This window comes from Tursiops truncatus, chromosome 1 (assembly GCF_011762595.2).
Source record: "Tursiops truncatus isolate mTurTru1 chromosome 1, mTurTru1.mat.Y, whole genome shotgun sequence".
In the NCBI taxonomy this organism is placed as follows: domain Eukaryota; kingdom Metazoa; phylum Chordata; class Mammalia; order Artiodactyla; family Delphinidae; genus Tursiops; species Tursiops truncatus.
This window is the reverse complement of record NC_047034.1, coordinates 89,461,407-89,486,172: the sequence shown is the minus strand read 5'-3', so window position 1 is coordinate 89,486,172 and position 24,766 is coordinate 89,461,407. Positions and strand designations below refer to the sequence as shown.

The 24,766-nt window shown below is 38.2% G+C and overlaps 1 protein-coding gene across 7 annotated transcripts in view; it reads right to left on the bottom strand.

Annotated features, from left to right (window-relative positions):
• Window positions 1–24,766, bottom strand: part of VAV3 (vav guanine nucleotide exchange factor 3) — a 400,412-nt gene that overhangs the window by 116,407 nt on the left and 259,239 nt on the right. For all 7 annotated transcript variants that reach the window (XM_073810192.1, XM_073810193.1, XM_073810194.1 and 4 more), the window contains one exon: window positions 21,531–21,576. In XM_073810192.1, the coding sequence (XP_073666293.1) occupies window positions 21,531–21,576 (46 nt within the window). The remainder of the gene's footprint in view (window positions 1–21,530; window positions 21,577–24,766) is intronic.

Below are 24,766 nucleotides of genomic sequence, written 5' to 3'. Positions count from 1 at the left end.
CTATAATTCCAGCAAATAATGTTACAGTGATATTCTATCACAGCTATTATAGATCCTAAATGCAACTCTTATTGTTTCAATTTGGCTCTAGTGGTTGATATTAGAAACATGATTTCACTTGAAGATTCTTGTAAAACTTATCAAAATATCACTTTACACACATGCCTGTGTTCTGTATTGCTATGGGTTTAGAATCTTTTATTCGTTGTTCTTGTGGTTTGAAAAACAATTAACAAAGCTAGTGCAGACTCACTAATATTCAATATTTTTGTTTATATACACTAATCTGAAAAGTAAGCATTTAATAAAAATAGGGCTGCTGGCCTCAATAACAAACCATTTTCTTAATTTCCAAAGTATATATTAAAAAAAGAAGCATACAGCAGTTTGCCAAAGAGGTTAGAGAATCTGCACACCAGAAATCAGTGTTCCCTTGCATGCAGTTGAGCACACAATTCAGTTCAACACAGTTTTACTGAGCATCAGCTATGTTCCAGATACTATGGGTATAAGTATGAAAAAGATGAAGTTCTAGCTATTAATTAAGGAGCTTATGAAAATTTTAGAAAACAGACATGTACCCAAATAATTTCCAAAAACTTAAAAAATACTATGGCGGGGTTGTCATGGGAGAGGAACCCATATAGCACACCAGCTGTGAGATACTGCAAGATGAGTTTCTTGGACTGAGTTTAGATGGATAAATGATAGATGAGTAAGATGAATAAAATGTATAGATGAATAATATTTAATCAGATGGAGAAGGGGGGTAAGGTTATTTTGGCCAGAAGCAAGAGTGGGAGCCAAGGTACAGAGGCAAGAAAGAAATCTGTGCATGTAGAAAACGACCACATATATCTCTGCTATTGCTGAAGAGGGCTAGGAATGAGTTCAGTAGGAAGCAGACCTTGGGAGTCTTATACACTTAATATCTTGTAGCCTGGTTCTGAGGATGAGCTGAACAGTTGAAGCCGGGCAGGGGGCATGTTGCCCTCTAGGTTAATCATTTTTCTGATGGCACGGAGGAGGGAATAAGGGAAGTTAGGATTAGACGAGGAGCAGCTAAGAGACTATTACAACAGTCAATAAATTGAATAATTATTTACTGTCTACCTGTGCGGGGTGTGTATGGGAAAGGCTGCAGGAAAGTAAGGGGGATTGGCATGTTCCACACCAGGCCACATAATAAGGGGGGGGGGGGCATTGTCTAAGGAGAATTTTAAAACAATAATAAAACTGACTAGGGCTTCCCTGGTGGCGCAGTGGTTGAGAGTCCGCCTGCCGATGCAGGGGACACAGGTTCGCGCCCCGGTCCGAGAAGATCCCACATGCCGTGGAGCGGCTGGGCCCGTGAGCCATGACCACTGAGCCTGCGCATCCGGAGCCTGTGCTCCACAGAGGGAGAGGCCACAGCAGTGAGAGGCCCGCGTATCGCAAGGAAAAAAAAAAAAACTGACTAAAAGTCAGTTTGATTTTTTTTTTTTTTTTATCACCATGGGCCAGTAATTCTAAGTGAGGTCAGTGATAAAATATTCCTCCTGCCACGGGGTGGACCATTCCCACAGCACCAGCCTTCTTGGTTCATCACAGCTACACACTTCTGTGCAAGGGGTCCTGCACTAAGACTCTCTGGGAGCTGGAAAGATAAAGACCAAGTGCTTGCCCTGAAAGGAGCTATCACCTTAGCAGGGGAGATAAGGCACACACCCCGATAACCATAACTCACAAAGAGGCTTCCTACAAATCTGCCCTTCTCCAGTCAGACCGCAGGATCAACGGTGGGAACCAAACCAGTCTTCCATCCCCTGCTTGCACATGGCCATCCCTGCTGAGGGCAGAGCCCGTGTCTTTCAGGTCACCTCTGAGACCCCCGTGTTCTGACCTGATCCAGAAGGAGGGTGTGATCCTTCTACATCCAGTCCTGCTGTGCACCTGCCATGTTCCTCCCTTCCGAAAAGTCACAGAGCCAGAAGGCACAGAAGCTTTCGTTGTTACTGCTTTGTACCCACACTAGCGATGCATAAATAAGGAAACAAAAGGCGATGGATATCATCTCTGAATGCACTGTTCAAGGGAGGTAGTGGTAACTGAGAGGGGAAGACAGCACACTGCAAAATCAAAGAACAAGAGGGAGGAGTGTCTTTGGACAAAGCTATTGAGGTCTCTGTATTCATAGCAGCAAGTGCCCCATAGAGGACAGGCTTTTATGCCATTGTTTCTCCCCCAACCTTCCTCTGTAAATATTTTAGGATACTAAGACCAGAACAGGCATTGGAAATCACCAAATTCAACCCAGCAATTTTCAGGCGTAAAATAAAGCCCAGAAAAGTTAACTGACTTGCCAAAGCCACACAGCTGGCTAACGGCCCTCAGGAATAACTAAGACAGTGCTTACTCTCGAGAGGAAAAAAAAAAAAACACAGGTTAATGTCTGATTTCTTAAAAGCACAGGCCCTTGGAGAATAAAAAGCGACCTGAAGCAAGGCAGTGTCTACAGTTTGGGAAGGGGTGGGTGGGTCTCTAGGACTGCAATGTCAACGCCCCTCCAAGCAAGGGGGTGAAATTCTTGCTGCCTGGACAAGTGCCACTCTTCCAAGAGCAGCACAGTAGATCACCAGGGCTCCCAACTTGCCACTCGGTCTTTTGTACTCCTGTAGCAAGATCATTTACTGAGATCTGAATTTGTATGGGTTCTCCCAGTATTTTCCCTTTCTCCCTCTTATAATCAGGTAGCTCAGGTCTTTGTTTTCTTGCCTTAGTGAACACTGCAGGGTAGAGAGCAAAGGCTTTCAGAAATCACTGATTCGCCCAGCCCTCTGTAAAACCTGAGTTACTGAAGAGATGATGCTAGGTGTGTTCCAGAGGGGAGAGGAAAGAAGGGTCAGCCTTTGAGAAAACCAACAGAGGAAGGAGGAGGTTCCCCAGAGAGAAAGGGGACAGAGGTGTGGGGATTCCAGGGCACCCAGGAACTGCTCACTGCTCTGGGGCTTCTCCAGGGGGAAAGCAAGACTTTGGAGCTGCATGGACACCTAGCAAGGTTGGCCCTGAGCCTCAGACACCCTCCTGATCAGGAGTAGACAGTCTTCAAACATCAAGGAGAGGTTTAAGGCCATGGAATTAAGCTGATTTTAAGAAAAAAAAATTTAAATGGTGTCATCTCTTGCACTCTTAAATTTATGGACTGAAATTTCCACCAGCTGCCTTCTGAAGTGTGTGTCAGTCTGGAGACATAGTAGAGGGTTCGACATCCTCTAAGACAGCCAAGCTGCGCCTCGCTTCTTATCCTGAAAACGTTGCACTACCTGCCTGGCACTGTCAGCTCCCTTTAAATATTAATCTACAGCCTTTTAAATATTATAATTACCTCTACATATGACACACTGCTACCATTATCCCCTGATAACTGAAAATCTTTTACTTTTAAAAATAATACTAGCTAACACTTACATAGGACTTACCATGTGTTAGGCCTTAAGAGCTTAATACATATTAACTCATGTTAAGCCTCATGATAATCCTATGAAGTGAGTCTTATTATGATCCTCATTTTAAAGAAGAGGAAGTTAAGGCACAGAGGGGGTAAGTAACTTGAACAAGGTCACAGAGCTGGCAAATAGTGGATACTGTGTTGAAATCCAGGCAGCCTAGCTTTGGAATCCATGTACTATTAATTTCCCCCAAAACATTATAAGCCAGACATGCGGGAGCTAGCAGCCTGTTCTGCTGCCTCTGCTCTAATGGGACTGGTTTCTTAAAAGCAGAACAAACAAGACCACAGCATCGCCACCGGCCTCAGGAGTCTGAAGCCTGGGCCCTACCTCTACAGGTCTCAGCTCGCCTTCCACACCTGCCCAGATCCGGATCCTGAAGACGGTGGTGATGACAACAGATATGATTTATTCAGTGCACACAAAGAGCCAGACGCTGGGCTAATGCTCTACGAATCCCTCCTCTCAGTTAATCCACGTACAGCAATTATGGAAGGCGGATACCAATATTACTCCTACTCGACAGAGGACAGAATAAGGCAAAAGAGGTTGAGCGGCTTCCTAAAATAAAGGTGCACCGCTAAGTGGCAGAGCTAAGCCCTGAGCCAGGCGATGCCAACGACAAAGTCTAATTTCTTAACCACTTATACTGTCTGGCCTCCTACACAACGCACGTAAGAGCATGCCTGTGATGGAGCAACAATGCGGGAAATAGAATCCAACAAGGTCTCCGTATTTGCCTGGGAAATTAGATATAATTTATACTCAAAAGAGTGTAAACAGATTTCTTATAAGGAATATTACCATAATTAAAGAGTGAGACCCTTGACTGTTGACAGTTTATGTTAGGATTACACACACACAGACATGACCAACAATAAAGCATGGAAAAACATAATCAACCTCTATAAATGATTTAAAATACCCAAATCATGCCCAAATCCTGTTTTCTACACAAAAACTAATGAAGATATTAAGGAAGAAGACAGTATGTATAGAGAATAAACAGAAGCAACATTTATTACATTTGTTTGGGGTCATTTCCTGATATTTTGCTATGATTTTATTATCTAATCCTATTAAAATCAAAGCAAAGACACACTAATGAAAGCTCTAGAATGCTGTAGGGAATGAGCTTCCTTTCCTGGCTGGAAATGTAGTGACCCTGGGTTGGCAGGGACTCGAGGGGCCATCTATGTTCCTACTTGCCTTGCCCATCCCTGCCCAACTGGTGGTCCTCTTTCATCTAGGACCCAAACATTCATCCATGCAATAGCAAAACTCCCCCTGTCCAGAAGCCCTGACATCAAGGTCATACTCCTCCTTCCTCTGGAGATTAGCAATTCAGAGTGCATAGCCTTCACTGTGACCAGAACTGTCTCCCTATAGCCTTCCTCAGCCCACTTCGTCCCTCCCCTGAGCATTGGGTGTGATCCACAGCTGAGGCCATCCTGGATACAACATAAATCTCCTTGAGAAGTGCACTGATTTAGCGAATGTGCACTCCCCCACCGACTCCCGCCTCCCACAACAAGAATCCTAATATTTAGTTAAAAACATTTGATGTGTTTACTGGTTATGGAAACACATATATAAAATTTTTATAAAACTGTGATTGAAAGCTCAGCTTCAGTCTTTACTATTTATGAGAACTCGAACCCATGCCTTAAACTCTCAGGACAGCTTCCTCATCTGTAAAATGGGCATAAAATCTACCTCGGAGGCCTTCTTGTGAGAATTAAATATAAAGTATATAGAAATTCCTGCACATGAGTAATTATCACTAACATTCACCCCATGGTGAATGTCTACATCAGATATGTTAAGAATTAAAGTTGTGGCGTACAATGAAATGTGTAGCACACCAGCAACTTCTCCCTCATGGTATTAAGAGGAGGGAAAATTGGAAGCAAGGTCCCTGGGATCTACGTTTGTGCAGATTGGAAAAGAGGAAAGTGACAGTTCTAGAAAAAATTTACTCTCAAAGGAATGTACGTGGTTCCATAGGAATTTCTAAGGTTTAATATTAACTTTAGTTTATATTTTTAAGTGAAGCCTACAGTTAGGCATGCTACACAGGAAATGGAATTTTCAGCTTTTAGTTGGCAGTGCCTTATTCTGGAAGCATCCTGTAACAGTTAGTTCCCAAGCTACTTACTGCAACCTGTTTATCTGAATTCTCTTCAACTCTTTTGTAATAAGGGTGTGGCGCTTAGGATTTCTGTGGAAGTCAGTGCTGACTGTGCAGAGAAAATCTCCCAGGGAGAAAGTCAAGAGCTGATAAGAAGGTCAAGAAGAATGCAGGGAAAAAAGAGACGAGTGAGGATGGCGTTCTTTAAAACTGAAGACAGAAAAATTCTTGCCTGCACTTTAATTCTACTTCACCTTATGAAACCCTCCTGCTCTTCTACTCTGCTCAACCTCTTCTTTCCAAACTATTTCGACTTAAAAAATGAACTAAGCCTTTCTACGTGTCCATATGATTACTTCTTGATCCTTTACTGTTTTATGGGGACAAAAAGAGCTACCCCTGCGCTGGACGCTACCCTTGCCTGTCTCCTGGAATTTTTCCAAGGCCCCACGGCTGCATCTTCAACCATAACCTTAGAATGCCTTGTCCTTCCTTTGGCTTTTAACAATGCTTCTCATAGCATGGGCCATAGAAACGAACAAGAAAGGGCAAGTCTTCTGATAGGGACAAGTAAGAAAGCAACTAGTTTTCTGAAGTACCTGAAAGCTTCACCATCCATCCATTCCTACCCCCTGACACTTGGTAGACAACGGGCTGTAAACAAAAGCAGGCAGGACCCACTTTTTCTTGCACATAAGCTTTTTTTATTCTATTTATGATTGATTGAATCAGTGCATTTGTCTTCTCACATGTGGTTTGTATTATTCCTTTCTTTTTTTTAAGATTGTCATCATTTTCATCTACTGGCTCAGTACCCTGTTACTCAATTTTTTCTTATTTGTAAATAAGTTTTAAAATTAGGAGACAGGAAAAAAAAAGATGTAGAGCCATACTAACAAAGAAAGAACAGTAACATTTTCAGTAAATGATAATTTAAAGATTGCATAGAGGATGTAATAACTACATGGCTGACCCTAAAATTCCATCAAAACTACAATCAGCTACAGAATTCTAACACTGAGAGACTGAAATATATGGCCAAATAATGAAGATTTCACCACTTGGCACCTATTTTTTACTTTATTACACAAGTTTGTATGTCATGACTAGATTCAGTTTTCTATCTTGACTAGGGCATTATCTCATTTGTGCTAATTGATAATCCTGCAATGTAGGTAAGGCAACTATTTCTACCCCCATTTTACAGATGAAAAAACTGAGGCTATTCACTTGCCCACAGATTTACACAGAAGCCTGGAATGAAACCCATCTTTTCAAACTTCAAGCTCATACTGCTTCCTACCAGTCAGAGTAAGAATTTCTGTCACTGCCGGTCATTGGCCAGTTACCCTGTGCCAAGCACTGTGACTGAAGTGTTCTGCATGTTGTGACCACACAGGCAGGAAGTAACACAGCCAGGAATCTTTATCCAGATGTCTCTGATTCAGAAGCCTAAAGCCAATCAATATACTCTACTGCTATATGCTATGCACGGGCATCCTCAGAGCGTGTTAAATTTACATAACATTATCACAAATTAAATAACAGCCAAATTAAAACCTTTTCAAATGAAGATAAAAAATAGGAAAATAGAGGGATTTTTTGCCTTTTAGAAATGTTACTGAAAAATTGGCAAGAGACGTGAAGTATGTTTGTTCTTGTGCTTCGACGATGATTAATGAACTCCGTTTTGGAAAGGCAAGATCTGCACTTGGCATTAATATTATAAACTTTTCTCATTGCAGTAGCTTCCCTTTAGGTGGGAAAACTGGTTACATAAGGCAGTGATTAATGAGATGCCACAAATGTTGATTTAGTCCCAGACATGGGTTTTTTTTCTCTCTCAAATCTAAATGCTTCACCAAAATTAATTTTAAGTCACACAACAAATATGAGTAAAGTACTGATTCAAGTTGAAAATACATCACATGCTCAACCTGAGTCCATATGCTTTTTTCCAATTTCTTCCTGTTTTGCTAGAAAAAAAACATTCTTGAACAGTCTGAGATTCCAAGAAGGTGTTGCCATTTTGTTTTTTCAAAACCATTGGCCAGATTCTGTTCTTGAAAACTGTTTGAATTTAAATGGGAGATACATAACTTTTAAAATATCGGATCTCCAAAGCATGGCAATACAGTTTTTAAATGGCAAGTTTCTTCTTCTGGGAGTTAACAGTTGCAATATTAGCAATACGATAGTAGGTGAGTTGGAGAAACACATGAATATTTTCATTTTTCATCTATCTAATCCTTACGATGTACTCTATACCAAGTGAAGGAAGAATTCTTAGTCCCAAGAAGGAAAGTTCTGTCCTTAATTAAAGGTATCACATGATTCCTTTGGGCCATTTGAAACAGTAAGAAGCTACCAGCAAAACTGCTGGTATATGGACATCCAGAGGCATGCTTCCTGAACATATCATTAGTAGCAACACACCAGGTAGGAAATCAAAGTCGTTATTCTAACTGCTTACAATTGGGTCCCCCAAGAAAGACTATTTATTAAACACCTAATGTTTTCATGGCAACATGTAAAACTTCCTAAATAAGAGCTCTAAAACATAGAATTTCTACATTGTTTTGGAAATGAGGATATATCCTCATTTATAGATATATCCTATGGCATTTTTCAAATAAAGTAGAAGTGAAATTTTCTTACTTTGATGAAAAATTATTAAAACTAAAGATCTTTTTTTTTTTTTTTTTGCGGTACGCGGGCCTCCCATTGCTGGGGCCTCTCCCGCCGCGGAGCACAGGCTTTGGACGCGCAGGCCCAGCGCCACGGACCACGGGCCCAGCCGCTCCGCGGCACGAAGGACCCTCCCGGACCGGGCACGAATCCGCGCCCCCTGCATCGCCAGGCGGACTCCCAACCACTGTGCCACCAGGGAAGCCCCAAAACTAAAGATCTTTTAAAATAATAGGTTTAGGCTTAGCCCCAGGAGCTGCTGTGTAAATTTAGTTGAGAAAAGAGTGTAAGATTACGGAGGATGTATATTTACAAGGGGAAAAGAGATTAACGGGAGGTGGGAGATACTCTGAACTCAAATGAATAGCCACAAAATATTTTTTCCTCCTACTTCCAAAGAAAGCTTAGGAAAGGTAATCTTAGTCTGTAATAGTTTACCAACAAAAAAGCATGATTATCTCAATATTAAGTACCTGTATTTGTTTAAAATATTATTCCCTTACTATGTATACAGAGCATATATCATGATATATTTTGCACAAGATAACTTATGATCTAAGCAAAATATATGTAAAATAAAGCACCAAATAAAAATTAAACAATGCAATATCGTTGTTTGGCAACATATAAAACAGGTAAAGTTAAATTTTGTAAAATGTTGTACTATAAATCCTTAAAAATATTTTGATGTACGTCTTGAAACTGCTCACAGAATTTTCATCTATTACTTAAATAAAAATAAGCTAAATGGCATGGGTGAAATGTTACATAAATTAAATAATAAGACTAGAAGTAAGTATTTAACAAAATTCAGAATCAGAGAATTTTCTAAGCATAAAAGTAACAAAAACAAAAAAAAACCCCATAAATAAAATACCAATAACTATGACCACATGCGAATTTAAAACTTTATACAGAAACAAATAATAAGCTAGAAAAATTTTTTTGATAAATACGACCTTTTCTGGAGCAACCCTCTTGTCTCCACTCATGTTCTGTCGACCCCCTACTCATAATATGGGCTTCAGTTTCGACACCATTTCCTGATGTTCACATCCTTAAAGTATTTGCCCCTTTTAAGCATAGGCCCTGCATTTCCCTGATCTCAAATCTTACACTATTACCTTTGCTCCATGACACTGTGTGTTGTGTGAGGGAAAATATTGAATACATCTTGTTCAATGGTGTAAACTTCACACCAAGCCTGCATACTTGTCAAATGGTTGAACAAACAAATGAATAAACAAATATTCTCATGAATAAACAAATATTCTCATGAAACAAAGTCAAGTGATAAAAGCAGGACATTAAATTGAAAATAGAGACATTTTATAAACACATGGCTACACACAAAGAAAACCAGTATTAGAAAAAAGTGTATAACAAAACAAAACTGTAAAGGATGATTATCTGAGTGAGGGATTACAGGCAATTTGTCCAGGAAACTTTTCTATACCTCCTTAACTTTTTCTGAATTTTTAAGAATAAACTTTTCAAGGTGTAAAACTCTATTTTTCAATTGAAGAACAGTTCATTTATAATATCATATTCATTTCAGGTATACAGCACTGTGATTCAGTAGTTTTACAGATTATACGCCAATAAAAGTTATTGTAAGATAATGGCTATAACTCCTTATGCTATATAGTATATCCTTGTTGCTTATCTAGTTTACACATAGTAGTTTGTATTTCTAAATCCCATACACCTAATTTGCCTGTCTCCCCTTCCCTCTCCCCTTTGGTAACCACTAGTTTGTTTTCTATTTCTGTAAGTCTATTCTGTTTTGCATATACATTCATTTATATCTATTTTTAGATTCCACATATCAGTGATATCATACAGTATTGTCTTTGTCTGACTTATTTCACTAAGCATAATATTCTCTAGGTCCATCCATGTTACTGCAAATGGCAGAATTTTATTCTTTTTTATGGCTGAGTAATATTCTACTGTGTATATATACCACTACTTCTTTATTCATTCATCTGCTGACGGGCACTTGGGTTGCTTCCATATCCTGGCTATCGTAAATAGTGCTGCTGCAAACACTGGGGTGCATGTATATTTTCAAATTAGCTTTTTTTGTTTTTTTCCAGATAATGCCCAGAAGTGGGATTGCTGGATCATATGGTAGCAGTATTTTTAATTTTTTAATGTCCCTCCATACTGTTTGCCATAGTGGCTGCACCAATTTACATTCCCACCAACAGTGTACAAGGGTTAAAACTCTAATTTATCTAAGAAGTTCAAATGTCATTAAACAACAACAAAAAAGCATGTGCTACCTCACCTTTAAATTTAAAAAACATCAAAACAGTAGGTATATATAAAAAATATGAAATATCGTGACATGAAAAATATGTTGACAACAAATATCTATGGTATTGGTCACTACAGTTATACAAAAGACAACATTCCAAAATAATGTGAACACAGTTTTCCAGAACTGCATGTTATTAAAAAATTATACATTAAGTTAGTTAACTCCTTAAAATGGCTTTCTTAAAAAAACATCAATTGCATTCAAGTTTAATATTCAGACTGCCAGAAATCATTCTTTCCATTTCAAAACTGTTAAGCAGAGTGAGTTCTGCTGGGTGTTATCCACCCAGCATGTTTCAGTGCCAGTGTCTACAGTTGTTTGTTTCAGAACCTCTAATTAGCTGCCTTATCTTTTGCAAGGGATTCTTCTGGTGCTAAGTTTTAATCGTCCAAATTAATTGAAATACTGTAGCAATTTCAGATTAACATTTTCAAAATTAACAATGCATAAAATAAAATCACCCATAAATCTGCTTTGTAACAGCAGCCACTAATGAAGTCTGCACAACATACCAGATCACATTGCTAATTTGCACTGTTCTACATAGCTAAACTTTGGGAAATAAGCTTTCCTCTGTCCAAAGGTTGGCATAAGTAGGGTACACAGAAGATCCTCTAGAAGAATGAGGTCTCTGGAGCCAAACACTGCAGTTAAGTCCTGGTAATTGCCAGGTGCTGTGTGACCTTGGGTAAATTACTCACCTCTCAGAGCTTTGGTTCCCTCCACTGAAAACTAACAGAATCTCCCTCTTAGAGTTTGTAGCAGACAGACTCTAAGATGAACCCCAATAATCCCTGCCTCCTGGTATTCACATGCTTATTTAATCCCTTCCCCTGAATGTGGGCAAGACCTGTGACTTGCCTCTGGCCAATAGAAAGGTGATGGGATGTCATTTCCATGATTTTGTCATATAAGACTTAATTTCCCATCCTTCTAGGAGACTCCGTCACCTTCTTGGCTTGTACACTTTGATGAAGCAAGCAGCCATGTTAGGGAGGCCCATGTGAGGACAGCCTCTGGCCAACAGCAAGCTAGGGATTGAACACCTCAGTTTAAGAGACCAAAAGGACCAAATCCTGCCAAGCTGGGAATGACCTGAGCCTTCAGATGAGACATAGCCCTAGCTAACATCTTGAGTGAGGTCTTATGAGAAACCCTGAAGCAGAAGACCCAGCTAAACCTCGCCCAGACTTCTGACCCACAGATACTGTGAAATAAAAAACATGCTGTTTTAAGCTGCTAAATGTATGGTAATTTGTTACACAGCAATAGAAAATTAATATAGGCGTATTTAAGTATTAGTAATCACCACCACCACCATCACTTACAGAGCACTTACTATGTGCCAAACCTTGTTGATAAATGCTTTACCTATTACCTCATTTAATCTTCACAATGACAGCAGGAGATGTCTGCTACTATTACCCCCCATTTTAGAGAGGCTAAAACAGGTCTACAGGTCCAAGATTGTACAACTAGTTAAGTGGAGGGGCAGGATACAAACCCAGATCTATGACATTGCACAGTGCTCAGTCTAAACGGCTGTACAGGGCTGCCTCTGATGATCAACAAGTGTCCATGTAAGTGAAAGTGCCTAATACAGTTGGCCCTCCCTCTCTGCAGATGTAGAACCCACAGGTAGGGAGGGCCAACTGTACTATGCAATTTTGTGTAAGAGACTTGAGCACCCACAGATTGTGCTATCTGTGGGGGGTTCTGGAACCCCCGTGGATACCAAGGGGCGACTATACAGACAAAACTAGACAAGATTCTTCCTTCTCCTTCCTTCCCATGATTCTTTTATTGCCACAGAGGCAGGTTATGGTCTAAACTTAATGCCTCAAGGGCTGCAGTCTCTGGCTCTCTGGCACTCTCATCCTGACCCTTCCAGTAGGGAGGGAACATTTCTTCCCACCTGCCTCCACAAAACATGCCGTCTTAGGTCTTGTTTCCCCAGTTCTCTAATTCGATGGACCAATCTACACTAACGTGTATGTAGCTAATGGTGGAACAAAGGATTATCTCCTTATAGAAACAGAGTACCTCTATCTAAAGGAGAATATCACATTGGTATTTTAGGTATAAAGACAGGGTTATAAGAAGATACTGTGATTCAAGAACCCTTCCTTTTTGGTATCCCTGCAAACTAAAGCTGTGAGTACGGATGAGCTTTTTGTCAAGACTCTCCAGTTCCCATTTTAGGTACATTCCTCAGGATTTACCTTGTCTGATACTAGAAAACAATCAAATAGAAGAGACTACGAATGGAAAAAGGCCAAGGTAGAAGAGGTGGAAAACCCAGCCACAGTACGCCCAAGGAGGACAATGTCTAAAACGCATACACTATAACAGATGTACATTATAATCTGCTCAAACCAAGCTGCTCTTCTTTCCTTCCCCCATTCTTTTGTAAGCAAAGCTGTTCTTTCTTACAGAAAACAAATTTCCTGTGAACAGGCTGGGTCAGGCCCTCTCTGCATGCTAGAGGTGGACACAGAAGCCACGTGGCTCATCACATGTACCCTGGCTGCAGTGATGTCCTCAGAGATGATCAGAGATCTGGGCCAGGCCAGTTAAAGACAACTTGGGATTTTTGTTAGATTTACTGGGGCAAAGGTGTCCAGTTTTCTCTGAGAGTGCTAGCTGTGGGGAACTGAGAGTTGCTAGTGGCCAACTTTGCTTCCAAGTGAGATAACCTGCCTGAGGTGCAGGTTGACAAAAAATCAACAGAAAAGAAAGGAAAACTGAGACACAAGGAGAAATGGAACATGATATCATTTGAGCCCCTGGATCTAACTCTGCCTGAAGCCAAACATGCTCCCCTTTAGTTACCTAAGTCAGTAAATCCTCCACTCTTTTTTTTTCCCCTTAAATTACAGATCTTCCTCATATGATGGGGTCACATCCCAATAAACCCATTTTAAGTCAAAAATATTGTAAGTTGAAAATGCATTTAATACACCTAACCTACCAAACATCAGAGCTTAGCCTAGCCTACCCTAAACGTACTCAGAATACTTACATTAGCCTACAGCTGGGCAAAATCATTGAACACAAAGCTTTTTTACAATAAAGCGTTGAATATCTCATGTAATTTATTAAATACTATACTGAAAGTGAAAAACAGAGTGGCGGTAAGTATCTTGGTTGTTTACCCAGCGATTGTGTGGCTGACTGGGAGCTGCAGCTCGCTGCTTCTGCCCAGCATCTCTGAGAGCGTCATGCCACATATCGCTAGCTGGGAAAGATCAAAATTCATCATTGGAAGTACGGTTTCTACCGAATGCATAACGCTTTCACACCATTATTAAAGTCGAAAAATCTTAAGTCAAACCATCTTAAGTCTGTAGTTTTTTTTTTTCTTCTGCTTTTCAACAAAATGAATCAGTTATATATATACATATGTTCCCATATCTCTTCTCTCTTGCGTCTCCCTCCCTCCCACCCTCCCTATCCCACCCCTCCAGGTGGTCACAAAGCACCAAGCTAATCTCCCTGTGCTATGCGGCTGCTTCCCACTAGCTATCTACCTTATGTTTGGTAGTGTATATATGTCCATGCCTCTCTCGCTTTGTCACAGCTCACCCTTCCCCCTCCCCATATCCTCAAGTCCATTCTCTAGTAGGTCTGGATCTTTATTCCTGTCTTACCCCTAGGCTCTTCATGACATTTTTGTTTTCTTAAATTCCATATATATGTGTTAGCATACGGTATTTGTCTCTCTCTTTCTGACTTACTTCACTCTGTATGACAGACTCTAGGTCTATCCACCTCATTACAAATAGTTCAATTTCGTTTCGGTTTTATGCCACTTGACAAACAAGAGCACACTGGATGATACAGAATTGAGGTCAGAATATCAAACCTAGCAAGAGACTGATAACTTTATTTAAATATCTGTAGTTGTATATAAATGCACTTTTATTGATGTACTTGTTAGATACCTCGTCTCCCTGTCCTGTGCCCTTCTTTAAACCACAATGAGTCTCCTTCACCCTGCCTACCTAGTCAACAACACCATTCATAAGTGACCACACACACTTAGGTGGTTCCTCATACACCACACGCTATTGCTGTTGGACATGTTTATGTCTGTAGGTCCTATCGCTCCAACAAAATTCCAAGGTCCTCAAAGACAGGGAATCTTCCATATATTTCTAATATCTCTGCAGAAAAAAGTGAGTCTCAAAAGTTATCTGTAAAGAACAATTTAAAAAAACCCAACAAGCTTTTCTTTTCATTCAGATAATTGCCAGTATGAGTCATTTTGGTAGAAATTCCACAAACTCCATTCCAATGTTCTAATTAATTTGATAACCATTCTCACTATTTGTGTATAGATTGACTATAAAATTATAAACAGTTATGATACTAAGGATTACTTTATCAGTGTCTGTCCTCTTTCCTGGTATCAGGGCGATATTACTTGTATCAAATATTGTTATTTGAAGCCAATACTTTTGCCTCAACTGGTTCCTCTCATTTACCTCACTTCAGACTAAAGTTCTGGAACAAGCTTACCTGATTCTCATAAGTTGTTGGCTCATAAGAAATTTGTGAAGTTTCTTTGTCTACTTAGCATTATATGGCATGTTCTTTTGCTTCTGAAATGGGATAGTATTTGACTACCAGGGCCGTAGATATAACAAAGGAAGTCCAGGCCATACCTGACCTTCCAAGTGAGGAATGATTTTTCAATGATAAAAATGTTAAACAGTTCACCAGGTTCAAGATTTCCTTTTCAGAATATTTTTCTAAATATTTAATAAATGTATACTTTTTTTTCTAAGACATAATTACTCTAGTAATAGAAATTATAAGTTAAAAGTACATAAACGATCCAGAAGTGGGTTCAGTATATAGTACTCCAAATGTTTTTTAATTTCAATAATCACATTACTGAGGCCATGCTTCCCATCTAAAGGCCCCCCCCCCCACCCCATGTACGTCTTCAAATATTCACCTTCCCCTCTTTTTCCTACGCCGGAGGTAACAGAGCCGTGTAAAAGACTGGGCTCGGCAAGGCATGGGCAAACCTGATAGATGACAGCAATAGTGACACTTTGTGAGCTCGGAATGAGCCTTCAAAGGGAAAAATAAATCCTCCCCAAACGAAAAAAAGATGTGAGGAAGGGACTGTGATGTACGTTTCAGAAAAATATCATCATGGTAAAGGGAATTAGGAAGGCAGTCCTGAAAATAACTACAAGGGGATCAAATGCCTTAGAGCAAAACCAGTCTTTGTGTCCATAGTTTAATAGAAACTTGAGAAAATCAGCTATTTTAAAAACCGGAGCAGGCTCTCCAGCACTCGTGCACAGCTTGGATTTCTCATTTCTCTGCAATGAATCTTAATCACTAAGTTCTATTGTCCCAGTTTTTTCACGTTCATTCTTTCAATGTGAAATGTATTTTTACAGTTTTACAATTATGCTCCTAATATTTAGATTAGGATTTATGTTTGATGAGAAATTCATTTTAGAGGTGACAGAAAAGACAGAAGTAGGTTTGACTGATTAATATGGAAATATTGTAATCTACAGATACTTTATTACTTATTTACTATAGACAAAAGCTCACTTACTAAAACTTCACGAATATACATTTGTCTCCCTCAAAAAAAAAAGGAAAAAAGAAAAATGTAGTTTTAGATAAATAATTTTAAAAATCCTGGGTTGCTATTTTTCTCATCAATGTTTTCTACTCGAGAATTAAAAAGATAAAAGTTCTCTATCGAGCAAATTGGCATTATGTTTAAAAGCAAGTCTAAAAGAAATCAACAATTCTGTTTAGATCTGGAATGAGTTTACCAATAATTTGAAATTAAAACATTAAGGAAAACTGTATTAAGTTGTAATTCAATGCAAAAAAACAGCATAACAAACATTTTATTTATATAAATGAAAACATATGTAGACAACTCAGCTTAAAAGCAATCTTAGCCTACATTTGCTTCTCTCTTTTCCAATTCCTTTTGCTTTTTTGCACTAATTACATAATTAGATCTTTTTATATGTTTACCAGACTATTCCCTAATTATTTTTATGACACTATGCCATACTGTAATGAATCAGAGTATAAAATAGAATATTAAAATATTTTATATGCACACTCATCTACATGCATTTATGCAATCAAGACTCTGTGCCTGTATCTACTCCCTCCTTAGGCAGAATATAAACTGTGGAGGGGGGCCATGCTTTATAATTAATGACATTGCTGGTGCTTATTGTTGTATAAGATACGAAGTTGGTAATGAAAAAAAGATGTCTTGAATTCCTTTCTTCATACAGGAACAGATAGGAATGGCATTATCTACCAATCCTATCCGCCTGAAAGAGAAAGTGACCATCTTTGAAGATGTCTCTTCTAAGAAACAGTAAGACATCTCCTCGGTGAACAAGAAAAAACACTGTTTCTAAGCCACATTTTTCTCTTCGTAATCAAGAGTTTAAAAATGAACACATGTGACGCAAGAGCTCTCAGAAAGAACTCTGTTCACTTACTATTCAAGGTTATCACAAATCACATGAGTAACGTAAGATCAGAAGGAAAATGCGGTACCTAAACATTTCCCATCTACTACATCTAATCTTTAGGTAGTGCAACACAGAACAACGGCCTGGATTTTTTAAAAGCTAGTGACTGTGGACTTAAATACGAGATGCTATGAGTTCCACAAATATGAGATAATTCTGCAATAGTCTAAAAACACAGGGTTGATTGAAAGAACACATATGCTGGTATATAGATTTGCCACATGCAAGCTAAAATAAATCTTGTATCTTCTCTACTCAGACAGAAGAAAACTTTTAAAGCTCAGTATTAAAATTTAATTGGTAACTTTGACCTTGGGTTCCACTTTAGGTGAAATATATTACACCAGTGCTCAGATTTTCTTGAGATTTATGATCTCATGTTCTTGAAAAAGGCCTAGCACCTCCGTGTTTCTGAAATAATTGATCTGTCTCTTATAAGTGTTATTTTCTTGAAACCAACATCTGTCTCAGGAAGAAAAGTACAAACTGATGAAAATACCCTGCTATATTTAAAAAATCCAAAAGAGCTACCAGAATTTGCATCTAACACATTACTATTACTATATTTATAAAAGCAGCCAAGATCATAAATTGATAAATTTCTTAGCACATAACAGAAGACAAGAAAAAGTCAACTAAACTGCAAAGCCATTTGTAAATATTATCTATAAAGATTAACTACAATTATTAATAAAAAGTAAAAGTTTTAAATATGCAAATAACACACAATGTAAACCTCACATCTTTCGTGGTTTGAACTGAACTCCACAATATTTGCTTTTAACCTTGGGAGTTTTTCTTTCTTTGTTTCTTTATTGCAATCACAAAGACTACTAACTTCACCAAAAAACTCTCAACCACCACTGTTGATTGTGTCTCTTCTTAAAGATAAGCAAAATATCTTGGAAGCCATCAGGTAAGTAGGGAACAACAGCAAATCTGAAAATGACTGTGATAATGTAACTTCTAGCTTCATCTAGAATTCAACATAAAATTCTGAGTTTCTTTGCAAAGAAATAATTGGCAAATACTTTTGATTCTCCTACACATGACAAAATGTCCAATATTTAACATGCTCTACCACAAAGTAATTATTATAATAATTGCCACCTCTTAGCATTTACTACATACTTGGCACTGTTATAAGTACTTTTCATGTATTAACTCATGTAATGCTCAAAACAAGTTTGTAAGGTAGCTACTATTATTAATCTCCTTTTACAAATGAGGAAACTACAGAGAGGAAGCAAATTGCCAAAGGTCAACAGCAAGTAAACAGCTAAGTTGGGTCCTCAGCCTAGGCAATGTGGCTCAGAGCCATGCTTCCCACCATTGGACTATTCCATATTCCTTGAGTATACTGGTCCACTTTATCAGCAGGAGGAATTTAAAAAGCAAGAGAGCCAGTGCATGCAGAAGTATATAGCCATTCATTAATTCATTTAACAAATATTTATTAAGCACCAACTGAAACTGTATGCAAGCCCCTGTGTCCTTGTCCTCTGAAGTAAAAGGCTTTTGCTTTAATCTCCCAGGCCTCCCTTGAGTCTCAAAAGGCTGGCCCAAGAGTTAATGATTGGGAAATGTGAAGATGATAGAGAAACAAAGAATAGCTGTTGGGCTGGGGAACTGGTAACAATTTAGACTATAAATCCACCACATGGCAGAATCACAGAACTCACAGTTCCCTGAAAGATACAGAAAAAGTCCTGACACACATTCCTAAGTTGTTTTTACAGGGAGCAGACCCCCTCCAGATGAAAATTGCTGATCACAAAAATGTACAACCTAGACTGGTTGAAACCAGAAGGCTGATGATACTTGAAATTTCACCCTGATGTCAACCAATCCAAGAATTGTGCAAGAGCTGATCACACACCTTGTAGTTCCCTCCCCCACACTGCCTTTAACACCCCGTCCCTGAAAGTCTTTTGAGCATGAGCTGCCCATTCTCCTCCCTTGGTGCCCTGCAATAAATGCTGTACTTTCCTTCACCACAACCTGGTGTCAGTAGATTGGCTTTACTGCCCAAGGATGAGTGGACCTAAGTTTAGTTCAGTAACACTACTACCCAAAGAACTATGCATTAAGTTCCTTTCCAGAACAAAAGGTCTATGGAGAAGATATGTAATTTACTTTGGACAGGGCTCTGAAATTTGGACCTGGTGAAGTGGTTACATCTGACCTCCCAAATTCTTTAATCACTTTTTTTCTACAAGCCACTCTAAGTGAGACCCTGGAAAGTAGTCAGTGTGTTAACACTTGGAAAAGACAACTAAAATAGCTAAAAGAGAAAAGATTAAAGGACCTTTCATAGTAAAAACACTGATAGCAAATAATGCTCCTTGGAAGCAGTCTGTCCATGCTTAGGAGGTCTCAGTTTTATTGATCCCTTGTTTAAATATCCTGGAGTGAAACTTCTCCCACACAACTGTGAAAATCTTAACAATAGTTACATCAGGATCAACTCAGAGTAAGACAGTCAGTCATCAAGCTAGGGTTAACTTTGAGCAAAAAAGCTTTGCAACTTGCCAAGAGAAAGTAATAAACAGAAATAAGCAGAAATAAGCAAAGATAAAAAAGACAACCAACTCTAAACACAAAATTCAAGCCTAACATCAAAAGACATTCTACAGGGAGAAATGATTATTACATTAGGATCTACAACAGGCAAGATCATCAACTATTTGCTTTCTTTTCAAAAGTGTGGAAGAATGAGAAAACACATATGTATTTACTATACCTAATGGAAAGCTATGTGTGTGTGTATATATATATATATACACACAGCTATGTATATTATATATAATGCATATTTTTCCCCCAAACATAACATATGGCACTACTTCTTTTGTATTTGTATGTTTATTCTTCATGAAGTTCTAAAAACTTTGGACAAATATAAATACCGGAAGAGCTATACCTAGAGAAAGCCATCACCTTTAGGATAAAGGAAGATAAACTATTTTATTATTGGTCCACTTTGCCATATTTATAATCTGTGAATTCATTATACCTCCCTTTAAATAATCTAAGGGCTCCTAAAAATTCTGGCTATAATGTACATAGTTAAAAGTCAAATGTGTTCCTACTGACACACTGTATATATAGAAATGCATTTCCTTGGGGGAGAATAGATTAAATGAAAATGCCCACAGAAGAAAGAGAAAATAATATTTATAAAGTTTAGGTAATTTTCAGAAACAGAAATACTATAACTCATACAAAATAAAGAAAAAATATTATGTTCACAGTCATACACTCCTACTAAATAGAACAGAAGAAGTCACTTTTAAATATTATTGTAGAGTTTTCTGCAAAGGGTATCATCTTGGGAAAGTCAGAACCAATAAAAAAGCAAACCAGAACCCCTAATTTTTTTAATGGCCTTAATTTTGTTCTGTACTTAAAAGATTTAAACTGATCTCAGGACACAAGTGAGGCAATTTCTAGCCAGAGGCAACAAAGCTCCCATAAATCTTTTCAAACAGCTCATAAACTGGCATGGCTACCAGGGGTGTGGTTTCAGTGAAAAGCTATAATGCTTTGAAAGCTAAACTTTACAACTAGGTGAACACTGTTTACGATGAGAAAACAAAACACATAATCCAGATTCTTTTCCGGCAAGACTACTCTATATTTCATGTTCTACTTGATTTATTATTAAGTTCATATATTTGGAATCCTTTAGCCATGAATATCTTTTACTCACAATAATATGACCATATACACAACAAATTTTGGGTAATTAAACTATGGAAGGCATTGCTTAATGGACAAAAAATAATTATATGAAAATAATGACAGGGTCAACCTCATGATATTAAACAGGAAACAACTGAACACCCTCTGCAGACAAAGAACTGGTCTCTGGAGAGGACACTTGTTCACAAAGTCCTTAAACTCATTCTTGTATTATAAAATAATATAGATATAGGATAAAGAAAAGTATTTTCCCAAATGGGGAGGGTACCAAAGTTGTCTGGTTTATGACCTCCCCCCATGCCCTCAGAACATGCTGATTTTTTAAGTGCTGGTTGATTTTTTCCAGGTTTGGGAGGGAGCAGGGAAAGGGTGTTGGATATGTTAGCATTAACCAGGCACCCTGAGGCTGTTCAGTAAGCAAATAACCAGCTCAACTGCTGATTGCGGAAAGACTGTGGTACTGATGGTTACTCATCACATGACCCTGTCCTAGGTAAATGATTTACACAGTAGACGGTCACCTCCTGGTCACACATTATATACCAAACTGCGAGGAACACAGGCCAACAATCTGTCTGACTTTCTACAGCAATTCCCATATACTTTCATAATCACTTAACTGAAAAAATGATTATAGATGTTTAATCACACACCTGGATCCACCTGCTTGGGGGTTCTTCGGAGTCCATTGGTCCGTTTCTGTACAGAAAGGTAAAACAAAGAACAACAAAGATTTCGTGTTATCAAATTGTATTATTTTGTGACACTTTGGAAGTCCAATGAATGTTGCACTTTTTCCATTTAACACTACGACATTTAAAATAGATAACCAACAAGGACCTACTGTATAGCACAGGGAACTCTGCTTAATACTCTGTAATGACTTGCATGGGAAAAGAATCTAAAAAAGAGTGGATATGTGTATATGTATAACTGATTCACTTTGCTGTACAGCAGAAACTAACACAACATTGCAAATCAACTATACTCCAAAAAAACTTTTTTTTAAAAGTATGACTAAATTTGATCAAAACACTTGGTTCTAAGGTTTCTTTTTATAATTTTTGTTTCTCTAATAAGTCTTCCACTTGAACAACACTGCATTTGATAAATCATTGATATAACACTATGGGAAAGAAATATCTTTTCATTCACCATCTCTGGCGATTATGACTCATTTTTTTAAGTCATAATGACTATAGGAATTATGGAAACAAAGCCCAGGCAGCCATTTTTGCTTAGAAAATGCTCCCAACGAAGAGTTTTGATCTCCAAAACTCTAACGCAGCTATTTTTGAGGCCTGACAGACGTGGAGAAAGTCAGTCCGAAAGACAGGGACTGGAGAAATTATACAACCTCCAAACAAAGATCTCAAGCTCTGACTTTAGCAAACACTTAAATGAGAATGGTGTTTTAATTATGGATCAGTGATATCTGAATATTTTAAGAAACAAAACAGCCATGCAGCTTGTGAACCATGAAAGTAAATTCTTATTATAGAAAAGGAATCCATAAGAAAAATTGTGCATTACAAAAATCATAGATAAGATGCAAAACAAAAGAGGTTTTAAATCTTTGAAAATGCCAGTTTACACATTCGATTTCACAAGCATTAAATTAATTCCTACCTAATAACTATGGTAATCTGACTAATTAATAAGAACTTGATTTTCACTTTTCGTTATATAACTGGATGAAATGTTCAGTCTGTAACTACCATATAATTCAGATACTCACAAAAGCAATTTTCTTTCTACATGTGTTGGGGTTTGTGCCTGTGTGTGGAGACTTGGTTTCATTCAGAGCAGACTTGGCTTTGCCAAGCACACTTTAGCCATGGGTTTTTCTAGGGTTCTTCCTGTTGTTTTTATTCATAAGTTAAATGGGCCTCAAAACAGATGTCAGGGTTCTCAGGTAAAAGCAAATTGGAGAATTATTAAAAATATAAATTTTGTTTTTAACCCAACTACTTTTAAAATGGATTTGTGAAGGCCTAATATGATCATTAAATCAGCATTGAAGCTATACTGAACAAGGTGGATGGCTATACTGAAAAAAAAAAAAACAACCCTAGTATAAAGAGAGCGCTGTGAGTGAGGAGAAGAAAATATCACACTGGGCTTCTTAACAGCCAAGCACAAAACGGGGAAGCATGATGAGTTATAGGTTCATATCCAATAACTTGGAAGAAAACTGCTTTCAAAAAAGAAATCTTTTCTGTCTAAAACTTTATAAAATTTTTGGAGCTCTCTACATAAATGACAATATTTTCAACAGGAAAATATATAATGATGGATGTCTTGTGGCTATTTACCTCCTGCATTTTCCTCCACCTTCTTAATGTACAACAGAAGCTGTTTTTCTACTACTCTAACTCCTCTTACTATCACAGTGCTTGGAAGGCAAGAAAGAATTCAAACTTTGGGTCTTATTCCTACTAGCCCTAAACTAGTACTATTTAAAAACTATTAACTTAGAAAGTGTAAAAGGGAATTTCAGTTCAAGAGCAACTCCATATGACCCTGAAGTTAGGATTAAAATAGGGAACATGGTGCAATTATTAAGAGTATGGATTCTATATAATCTGACTGCATAAATTCAAATTCAGACCCTCCCTGTCACTTGACACCTGTTTGATTGGGAGCAAATTAGTTGAAGTCTCTGCCTGTTTTTTCATCTATAAAATGGGGATAATAATAGCACCTATTTCATAGCATTTGTGGTGAGAGTTAAATGAGTTAATTTATGTTAAATGCTTGGAACAGTTCCTGACACATAGTGAGGATTATTAAGTGATAGCTTATTATTATTGATATAATTGTCATTATTATTCATTTCATGATATTTTGAATGTTTAAACTCAGGTAAATGATACATTTTGCTACTAAAGTATTACCCTACTATTTATATTTTAGGTTTTTCCTCCTGAAAGTCATTGCAAATCAGTGATCCTGAAAACAAACATTTCTACAGGAAGAGTAGGCAGTGGAACAAACTATGATCTGGTGCATTTTAAAAAAGAGAGAAGCGACTTAGACCAAGTACATTGGAGAGCTTGAGATTTATTATACTTAAAAAGCACCCAAAAAGTATTTTATATTGTAAAAAATTTGGAAATGTTTAGCAGAACATATTTAAACAATGTTAAAGTGCAAATTTCACCTGTTATTCTACCATATCTTATCCAACATACTCCTCTCCCCCACCTATATTCTCAAAAGCCTGCGATAGAGCTGGACAAGATGCCGTCCCTAGCAGGGAGAGGAGGGCACATCCAGTTGCCACCCCTGGGAGCTCTCAGTTACAGCCCCATGAGATCCGACAATCAGTCTTCAGCACATTCTCAACTTCTTTGGTCTACCGAGAAGTAGGGGACGGGCGGGTGGGGACAACCAACCAACCTGATTTTATTTCTTGCTTCATTACCTATTACCTTGTCTTTCTCTAAAAGAAATGCCTTTATCGTCCAAGAATCTCTCTTCTTGCCTCTTTTAGGAGAAACCTAATTCTCTCTGTTGATTTTACCAACACAACGAGCAAAGTTTCATTTGCTATATGAAACTGGCTTTGGTTCCTCTACCTATTTTAAAAGCAGAACAACCTACGTTAAGGAATAGCTTTGAAGTAGATATATATTAAATAGATATGTGATGATAACCTTGCTTCCTGGAGCTAGAAGTGGCTTCTGAAGGTCCACTCCAGAATGGGAGGCAAGATGAACATCCCAGGTTAGGGAGGCCCAGGGCGATCCTGTGGCTATTGAGAACTGACCTACCTTGAGAATGAAGTGTGAAATTAAAAATTCACAATCATGGCCATTGACAGGGGAACAGAAGAGGACTACGAATTGGTACATGGAGAAAAAGAAGACCTCCAAGAGAGGGGGGA